The 11,233-nt window shown below is 31.1% G+C and overlaps 1 protein-coding gene across 1 annotated transcript; it reads left to right on the top strand.

Moving 5' to 3' along the window:
* Positions 1-5,667: 5,667 nt before the first annotated feature.
* On the top strand, positions 5,668-6,123 carry LOC132602136 (large ribosomal subunit protein P2B-like). Its single transcript, XM_060315135.1, has one exon. The coding sequence runs from the start codon at positions 5,701-5,703 to the stop codon at positions 6,049-6,051; it is 351 nt and encodes a 116-aa protein (XP_060171118.1). The 5' UTR covers positions 5,668-5,700; the 3' UTR covers positions 6,052-6,123.
* Positions 6,124-11,233: the final 5,110 nt, after the last annotated feature.

The following is an 11,233-nucleotide window of genomic DNA, read 5'->3' as shown; positions in this document are numbered from 1 at the left end:
GGGAGCCTGGGCGTCACGCATCGAGTCGCCCCTGCACACCGCGCCCAGAGCTGGCGGATGTTGCTTTTAGGACTCCGCCGACACCTTATGAGAAATCAAAGTTTTTGGGTTCCGGGGGGAGTATGGTCGCAAGGCTGAAACTTAAAGGAATTGACGGAAGGGCATGCGCCCAGCGACATAGCCCAACGCATGGTGGCATTGGCCACTGCCCAGCGACATAGGCCAACGTTTTTATATTTTACGTATTTTTTTTTATTTTTCATCGATTTTATGTATTTTCTTGAATTTTAATATATTATATGTAATATTATTTGTACAAATTGCATATGTTGTGTCTTTAACTTATTTTTCTTACCAGGTAATAAGTGAAGGAGAAAAATAATACGAAAAAAATAAGTTTAGGGGGTCATAATTTAGGTGTGTAATTTGTGATTTCACTATAGTCTAGATGTGTTTTAAGCCTTATCCCAATTTTCTTTGGCCTTTTACATTCCGACTTGGTTTGTATTTCTTTATTCTTTTTGGTAGCACTGCCGTTCAATAATACTGTTTTAGTATTTGATGTCTAATTTATCATTTAAAGGAGAGACATAATTTCTCAATCTATATCTATACTATATTAAAAGCATGAACTCCCTAACTTAAAAGTTAAATTACGTAAATACCTTACTGTATATGCTAGTTGATGGAAGGGAGAGAGTAAGTTGATAAAATAGACTCTTTTGAACAAGAAACTCACGCGTACTTCTAGGATTTCGACCATCATACTCATCACTTTGTCAGTCATTGGCGCAAACATTTTATATGATACAGTTTAATTAAGAAGGACAATTTGGAATACTTCTTACACCCTTCGTATAACGGTTGCTTGCCATCTTCGATCAATTCAAAAAACTTTGCATAATCTTCATTATTCCCCTCAACATGCCCTTCATTAAATGTTTCTTCTCTATTTATAGGCTTACAAGACACATCAAGCTCATTGACATCGTCCCTGGTGAACCCAAATGCATCATTAATCATGGTTGCCATTAGATTTTGGGGCTGTAAAGTATCTTATGTGAAATTTGTGCTCTGAAAGGACAGTGGCACAGTTGCATTTGATTCTTCACCATGCATATACCAAAATTTGTAATTTTTTGGAAAAGGCTTACAAGTCAAGTGCTCTTCAACTACACCTCTTTCTTGCCACTTCTTAAAGCCAAGTATCGGACATAGACACTTAATTACCCGCCCATAAATAAACCCATGCTCGAAAGCAAAATTTCAAAAAATTTCTTAGCCCATTTTTATATTCTAGGTGTGTTTTGTGGTTTGCTAATCCAAGATTTATCAATCGGCATGGCTAGAAGAACACATAATGATCTAACTTAAAATATGTAACTAACAAAGTTCTTTTTTCAATATTCAAGCATAGTACATTTTCTTAGTATAAAAGTGTACTAAAAACAGTTCGTATTAATCGAATTACGAAGGCCAACATCAAAGGACAATTTAAGAACACAATCAAACAACATAACCAAACTAGAACAACAACTCTGTCACCCTTAGTCAATGTTATATTTACAGGAGTAATTGGAACTTGTTTATACATCGTAAACAGGATTTACGAATTAACAAAAGATCAGTATTATGCCTCAAGTTGGACAATCTATGCCTAATGATATTATCTTTGTTCACAGTTTACAAGTAAATAGTAAGGAAATTATTTCCTGTAACTGACTGTCACCACAAAGAACACAACTTAGAATACACTTACCAAAGAAAAATTATCAGAAACATTCAGAATTGTATATCTTCAGTAACTAATTGCCAAGCTAAAAACTTAGTTAATAAATTGTTTACTTAACTGGATACCTTAGTTATGACAAATTAAGCTCCTAGATACAGGGAATGGTACATATTGGTGCTTTCTGAATTATTTCTAGTATTCTTTACTCGTGCATCTTCCATTAAAAGTAGTTCCAAACTGCTGTCTGGGACATATTACTGAGATTTGGAAAGAAGTTCCAAGTGTAGTACCATTTTTAATACTATATGTTTGAGCTTGACAGTGTTCAGAGATTCATTTGAATAATTTATCCCGTATATATGCGAATAAACTTGAGCCTAGTTACGCAAAGAGAAGTTATTTAAATATTGTAGAAGGGTTTCCCATTTCGATTTGTCATATGAATGTGTTTGTTTGTTTGATTAAAATCTAAGGAGCATATGCATTTAAAATTAATTGAGAATTTAAATATTTCAAGTTTAACGTAACAATTCTACAATTGTAGGTTGTTTCGTAAATTCCAGTCTCTTAATGATAATATAACAATTGAATTGACGAAAATTTTATCCAAACTTTCAATAAGTTCAATAGCTTTTCCTTGAGGGCTGTCTAAGAGCTTAATAGTTGACTTTTCTTTCTCATCCCAAATAGCAGTAGGTTGAGGATCTTCATCAGCACTTTCGTTGTCACCTTTTGCATCCGCTGTCTCTTGAAATTTACCATGTGCATGACATTAATGATGATTACCATGAATATTTCAATATTTTATTTTTATACATAATATATTTGAGTCCGGAGCCAAAATGGCGTATTTTTGCAGCCATTAGCCCAAAATAATATGCTTTTCTTTTTAGACCAAAATGGGTATTTCGTTGGATAACCAACGAAATACCCACACACACACTGTTTCGGTGCCGAATAAATTGTTGCATTTCGCTACACATGTAGCGAAATGCAACAATTTTTTTTTTTTTTTTTTGCATTTTGTTGTGCAATTCACGAAATAGGTTTTTTTTTTTTTTTTTTTTTTTTTTTTTTGCAATTCGTGAAAGAAACTGTGTGTGCATGCAATTGACCTCATTTTTTAGTGAATTGCATTTCGTTGTGCAATTCACGAAATATGCTCTTTTTTTTTTTTTGCAATTCGTGAAACTAATGAAATTTTTTTTTTTTTTTTTTGCATTTCGTGAATTGGTCAACAAAATAGACTTTTTTTTTTTTTGCATTTCGTGAATTGATCAACGAAATAGGCTTTTTTTTTTGCATTTCGTGAATCAATGAACGAAATAGACTTATTTTTTTTCGTTGACCAATAAGAAATAGACTTTTTTTTTTTTGCATTTCGTGAAATTAATGAAAGAAACTGTTTTTTTTTTATTTCGTTGACCAATAAGAAATAGACTTTTTTTTTTTTTTTGCATTTCGTGAATCAATGAACAAAATAGTTTTATTTTATTTTATTTCGTTCATCAAAAAACGAAATTGGAAAAAAAAAAAAAATATATATATATATATATATATATATATATTTATATATATATATTGTATTTCGTTGATATACCAACGAAATAGGAAATTATAATTTTTTGTTTTTTGCATTTCGTGTATTAAAAAACGAAATAAGATAAAAAAAAATTAATTTTATCCTATATGTCGAGAAAATTAGTCAGCTTTATTTTCAAAAATTGAAACCACATAAGTGAAATTGACATTCACAACTACATTACTCCGAGATTTTTATGTTTAAGTCTATTGCGCATCATCATATTATAAGTAAAGAAAACTGAAAATTTCCCGCCAATTTGGGGGAAAATTAAAATTGGAAGGGAAAAATGAGGTTTTCTAGAAAATCGGCCCGGCCTGCGCTGCTAGATCTCGGAAAAATATGCAAAATCAATTTTTTTTTTTGCATAAATCGGATATCCGAGCGCAAAGTTATGATTGTTTAAAGTTTCACCAATTTACAACTACTCTTTCACCAATTTATAACTACTCTTTCTCCTATATTTTTTTTAACTATGTTTTTATCTAATTGAATTAGGTTTATATTCAAAATAAATTTATGTTTTGATTAAAAAATAAAACACTTAAACCTAAAGTTTCCAAACAAAACAAGCGTGTTATTTTTTAATCAAAACATAACTTTATTTTAGAAATTTTTTCTAAACACGCTTGTTTTAAAAAAATCCACTTTATAAATTATCATAACTTTTTATAAAGTTAAAAAATTTATATTTTCATAATTTTATTTTAGGAAACTTAAAAAAAAAAACACACGAAAAAGTGGATTTAAAAAAAAAAAGGAAAAACTATATTATTTTTGAATTTTGTGATTTTAATTGGTGTAATTACGAGTTGATATTTTTTCTTGTACATGCAAATAGGTATGTTATTTATATAAATGAAATACAATATATATATATATATATATATATATATATATATATATATATATATATATATATATATATATATTTATCCTATTTCATTGATATATGAATGAAATATAAAAAAAAAAAATCCAATTATTTTCCTATTTCGTTTTTATATAAACGAAATACAAAAATAAAATAAAATGTTTATCCTATTTCATTAGAATATAAACGAAATGCAAAAAAAAAAAAAAAATATAATTTCCTATTTCGTTGGAATATAACCGAAATGCAAAATATATATATATATATATATTCCAATTTCGTATTTATATGAACGAAATAATTTTTTTTATCCTATTTCGTTTTTTAATGCACAAAATGCAAAAAAAAATAATTATAATTTCCTATTTCGTTGGTATATCAACGAAATACAATATATATATATATATATATATATATATATATATATATATATATATATATATATATATATATATATATATTCCAATTTCGTTTTTAGATGAACGAAATAAAATAAAAAAAACTATTTCGTTCATTGATTCACGAAATGCAAAAATAAAAATAAAAAAAATTCATTAGTTTCACGAATTGCAAAAAAAAAAAAAAGAGCATATTTCGTGAATTGCACAACGAAATGCAATTCACTAAAAAATGAGGTCAATTGCATGCACACACAGTCACAAAAAAAAAAAAAAAAAAAACCTAATTCGTGAATTGCACAACGAAATGCAAAAAAAAAAAAAAAAATTGTTGCATTTCGCTACATGTGTAGCGAAATGCAACAATTTATTCGGCACCGGAACAGTGTGTGTGGGTATTTCGTTGGTTATCCAACGAAATACCCATTTTGGTCTAAAAAAAAAGCATACTATTTTGGGCTAATGGCTGCAAAAATACGCCATTTTGGCTCCGGACTCTAATATATTTCTTACAAAACATTATTATACAATGTTTGAGTATTGTTATTATAGAAAGGTAATTTTACAAAGAGTGAACCGCTATAATGAATGACATTGCTTTTATAGAGAAGTAAATTATAACATGAAAAATGGGTTCCGGAGAAAATCAAACCGCTATAGAGAAATGCTGATACAACGAATGATAATTATAGAGAGATTTGATTGTATTGCATCAATAATGGTAGTAATGTTTTGTTATTTGATGTCTAATTTATTAGCATTTATAGGACAGAAACATGAGCTCAATTTACCAAACGAGTAATAGTCGATATTCCATTACTATTTTTATAATATGAATAATTCCTTGTCAAGGTGGGATTTACCAAATTTTCTAACATCCGCATGGCAAGTAAAATTTTCCTTTTTTACTTATCCAAATACCATTACTAGTAAGAGTCAAATTCCAGAATCCAACTAAACAATGGTCTTAATTACGTGTACCTATTCTAATTCGTATTGACTTACTATAATCCCCCATAATGGTGCCTGTATGTACCCTTTATAAGTAGACATATTCCATAGTTTTCAAGAAAAAAAATTCTTTATTTTCAAGAATCTTGAAACTTAATTAAATATGAAGGTCATAGCAGCCTATTTGTTGGCCAAATTGGGTGGCAACAATGACCCTTCATCTGATGATTTGAAGAAAATATTAAATTCTGTTGGTGCTGAAATTGATGAAGTCAAAATTGAACTACTTTTGTCACAAGTCAAAGGCAAAGACATTACTGAATTAATTGCTGCTGGTAAACAAAGGTTGGCTTCTACTTCTATGTCTTTTGGATGTGGTGGTACTGCTGTTGTTGCCAATGGTACTACTGATAATGCTGCTGGACAAGTTGTTGTTGAAGAGAAAAAGGAAGAAAAGAAAGTTGACAAGGAAGAATCTGATGAAGAAGATTTCAATTTTAGTCTCTTTGATTAGAATTAGTTAGTCATGCTTTCTTAGGTTTAAGTTTAATTTGCTGTTATTTTATGCACTAGTTTTGTAGGCGAATTCAGGGTTTAAATTCTATGAGTTCAATTTTTAGTTATTTTCTTTTGCATTGAAATCATTAATTTTTTAAATTATGAGTTCATATATATTATTTATTGCAGTTTTATTGAATTTTACATAAATTTATACTCTTGGTTCAGATGAATCCGATATCATAACCTGGATCCGCCCCTAGTTTTGTTTTTAAATCCTTGTAGGTTCAAAGTTTTGTTGTTTAACAAATTTTCTAGTATAGCAACTATATTCAATTGAACTTCTTGTGTTGATACAAATATTATTTGCGCGTAGTTAGTTTGATCGTGAAGAGAAAAATTGCGGAGTTCTTCCATCATTATATTATATGCTAATCTAGCAACAATTTGCGTAAAATAAAGCTTAACAAATACCCTAAATATTGTTCCTTTCTTTAGAAATTTAAGTCTCTAATGTGGCGAAATTCCTACGAAGGATTTTACAAAAGAAACTCAATTTCAGCAAAAACTTGGATTTTCCCAAGGACATGGTATGATATTGTTATTGGTGGCACCATATTTGTGAGTTATATTGTCTAAGAATTGAGTTTAATTTGCTGTTATTTTATGCCAAAGTTTTGTCTTTAGTTCCTTTAGCTACTAAATTCAATTGACGTTGTTGTGTCAGTACAAGTATTATTGTAGTTAGTTTGATAATAAGGTTAAAGGTTGTGGAGTTCTCCCATCATTATATATGCTAATTTAGCAATAATTTGCATCCCTAATAAAGTAGGCTTGAGGCGGAGCGTTTTACTTAATACTTCTTATAATTCCCAAAAAAATAGTAGAGCAATCCATGTTCTTAATAAATTTAAGTCCCTATAGTCCCTAACATCATGTTGTTGGGTTTATGGCAAAATTCCTATCCATGATTTAACTAAGAAACTCAAATTCAGCAAAAACTTGAATTCCTATGCTCATAATATAATGCTTGCTGCTGTGGCTGAGAAGGAAGAGTCTGATGACGATTTCAATTTTAGTCTCCTCTTTTTTATTTATTTTTTATTTTGAAACTGATAATTGTAAAATTTCAATTTTAGTCTCTTTGATTAGGAGTTTAATGTTAGAACAAAAATACTGGGATTAAAATAAAAAACCTGCAAAATGGCTTCAAGGCATGTAGCAATGCGACTTTCCTTAAGGAATATTTGGCCCCACCACAAGGTATGCAAAGTGAATTGCTAATTTCCCGTATGATACAATGAAACTCTTTAATCGAATTTGTCTTTGCACAAACAACGAATCACAGGTCACTCAAAAGAAAAAACAGAGTTTGTCTAACTTATAAATATTTTCTGCAGCAAATAAGTATAAGAGATTTGGAGAAGAAGAAGAAGAAGAAGAAGAAGATCTTGTAATTTCTTTCCGGTTACTTTGACAGTCTATTTATAGATTGAAGAGACACATTTGTTGGTTACACAACTGTTGGAATTTAAACACAATAAATTCCTCTACCAACTAACTGCCAATTTGAATCACTTAAAATTCAACTTTGAAATTAAGTAACAGACAAAATTACTAACAATGTTGTAAGGCTACTCAACATGTAGTAGGACTACTGCAAGTAGTAAGATTATCGGACCTTTGAGAGACCGATTTGAAAATCCTCCACCATTTTCAAAATTTTCAAAATTCGACTATTCTTGGAATCCTATACATAAATGAAAGTATCGGTTCGATTTGAACTTTCACTTAGTGAAATGTATTGCTACTAATAAGAATTAATTGGTAGACCAGCTTTGAACCGGTAATTCTTTTTAAACTAGTTAGGTACAAGTCACACATAGAGCTCCATATTCCAATGAATGCCTTTATTAGCTTACACATATAGCCATGTGTAGGGCTGGACATAAATTACCGAAAACCGAATTACCGAACCGAACCGAGAATTTCGGTAATTTGGTATTCGGTACGGTATTCGGGAATAAAATTTCAAAATTATGGTATTCGGGTTCGGGATCGGTAAGAGACATTAGTACCGTTCGGTATTCGGTAATTTCCCGAATACTGAATTATTCACTCTAATGTGTTTACTATATTTCTGTACTCCTGGTTGTGACCTTGTGTTGTCCTTCATTTGAATGATTTTCATATCCAATTGCTGTGGAGATCTTTATCTTTTTCCTCCCGTCCCCTGCCCTTCTTTTTCACTTTGTTTTCCCCTCCGTTCTGCTTGTCCCGAAACTGTGCTTCTTCAATTTGAATATAAAAGCACGTTTCTGTGGTAGAATATGCTTCGTCGTTGAACTTCAAATATGTTGGAATGTAAAGAGTTGTTTAGAAGTATACAAATCTGTTTCAATTATATTGTACCTCAACTTTTGTATACTTTGTTTCCTTAAATGGTAAATCCTGAATACCGTATCGAAATTTACCGAACCAAAGTTTGATTTACCGAACCGAACCGAAATTTTTCGGTTCGGTATTTGGTATCTACTATCAATTACCGAATTTTAAATTACCGAACTCGAACTTTAAAAATACCGAACCGAATACCGAACGCCCACCCCTAGCCATGTGTATGTATCCTTTTCATGAGTGTTGTCAGAGTCAAGCCTTTAACTCCTAGAAGCAGCTGCACTTCTCACTCACATAGCTAAACCCTACTACAAGTACTCCCGTAATTTAGTACTTTTACCATTTTGAATGTAGGTGTATTAAGAACCTTAAGCTCACCCTTCTTTATTACATCACGGGTAATAAGCACTTTCACTTGGGATGCTTACTTTATTTAAGTGTTCACAATCATCCATATGATGTACTTTGACTCATTGAACTCAAGACTTGAAGTTTCCACAAGTGTTCAGTTGAGCTTCAAACATTGGTGATTTAATTATTTATAGGCTTGAGACCCATCCCTTTTGATGTTTTAAATACCATTTCTCTTGCGAGACCTTTTGTTAGAGGATCAACAAGTTTTTGACCTGACCTTACAAAATCTACAATGATCACTCCATCAGTGATGAGTTGCCTCACATAACTATGTCTGACACCAATGTGTCTAGACTTACCATTATATACTTGACTATATGCCTTTGATAAAGTAGCTTGACTATCACAATGGATTGAAATTGATGGCATTGGCTTTGGCCATAGTGGGTATTGTAGAGTAAATCTCTTAACCATTCCGCTTCTTTGCTTGCTGAGGCAAAATCAATAAATTCAGATGCCACAGTGGAGTCGGTTATACATGTTTGTTTCTTGGAAGCCCAAGAAATTGCACTTCCACCTAGCATGAAAATCCAACCACTTGTAGATGTATGATCTACTCTATCTGAAATCCAACTAGCATCAGAATATCCTTCTAAAACAGAAGGAAATCCTGAATAACAAATTCCATAATCAGTTGTTTTCTTCAGGTACTTCAATACTCTATAATGCATACCAATGCAATTTACTTGGATTATTTGTGTATCTACTTAACTTGCCGACAACAAACGCATTATCTTGTCGTGTACTTGTCATGACATACATTAAGCGCCCAATGACTCGTGCATATTCTAATTGTGCAACGAGTCCATCTTTATTTGGCATTAATTTTATACTTGGATCCATAGGTGTATAAACCGGTACACAATCAGATTTTCCAAACTTCTTGAGTATTTTCTCAATATAATGGGATTGAGATAATATCAAATATTTATCATCTCTAATTATTCTTATTCCAAGAATAACATCAGCTACACCCATATCTTTCATGTCAAAATTGTTTGACAAGAACTTCTTGGTATTAGTAACTTGCTCCAAGTCCGTACCAAATATTAACATGTCATCTACATATAAGCATATGATGACACCTTTTCCTCCAATAAATTTGTTGTAAACACATTTATCAGACTCATTGATTTTAAAACCATTAGACAAAACAACTTCATCAAATTTTTGATGTCATTGTTTTGGTGCTTATGTTAATCCTTATAAAGATTTAACAAGCTTACATACTTTCTTTTCGTGTCCATGAACTATAAAACCTTCAGGTTGTTCCATATACACTTCTTCATCCAATTCACCATTTAAGAACGCGGTTTTTACATCCATTTGGTGAATTACTAAATTTTGAATCGATGCAAGAGCAATAAGAAACAAGCAACCTTATAGTAGAAATTTTAGCCACAGGAGCATATGTATCGAAATAATCAATACCTTCCCTTTGTGCATAACCTTTTGCTACTAACCTTGCTTTAAATTAATCAATGGTTCCATCTAGTTTCATTTTCTTTTTGAAAATCCATTTGCAGCCTATTGGCTTGGAACCTGGTAGAAGGTCTACTAATTTCCAAGTTTTATTTTCCATAATTGAGTCCATCTCATCTTGTATTGCTTCTTTCCAAAAAGCAGAATCTTTAGATTTTATTTCTTCAACAAAAGTTGATGGATCATCTTTTATATCAAAGCAATAAGGTAAATGCGTCTTTACATTTTCTCTTGTTCCTTCTACTAAGTACATAAAGAAATCAGGACCATGGTTCTTTGCTTTCCTAACTGTTTTACTTTTCCGAAGTTCAACCATTTCTTCTTGATCATCATTTGTCAATTCATTTGCTGGAATATTAAGAGATTTATCTTTGGGTCTAGGAATTGAATTAAACCTCGTTTCATCAAATATAGCATCCCTTGATTCAATCACTGTATTTACAGAGATTAAATCATTAGATTCTATAACCATGAAATGATATGCCTCGCTATGTTGTGTATAGCCTATAAATATACATTAAATTCCTTTTCGCCAACTTTCTCTTTTTGGGTTCAAGTACCCTTACTGTGGCTCTACAACCCCAAACTCTTAAATAATTAAGGTTTGGTTTCCTTTTATTCCATAATTCATATGGAGTAGCTTTACTCCTCTTATTTGAGACTTTATTTAGTATATGACAAGTTGTTAACAAAGCTTCGCCCCAAAATCCTAGTGACAAACCAGAATTAGAAAGCATTGCATTTACCATTTCAGTTAATACTCTATTCTTACGTTTTGCCACTCCATTTTGTTGCGGAGTATAAGGTGCAGTAGTTTGATGTATTATCCCAGTTGACTCAAAATACTTTGGATCATAGTATTCGCCTCCTCTATCACTTCTCAAGCATTTAATAAAAGATTCACA

The sequence above is a fragment of the Lycium barbarum genome, chromosome 7, assembly GCF_019175385.1.
Source record: "Lycium barbarum isolate Lr01 chromosome 7, ASM1917538v2, whole genome shotgun sequence".
Taxonomy (NCBI): Eukaryota; Viridiplantae; Streptophyta; class Magnoliopsida; order Solanales; family Solanaceae; genus Lycium; species Lycium barbarum.
This window is presented reverse-complemented; position numbering and strand designations above follow the sequence as displayed.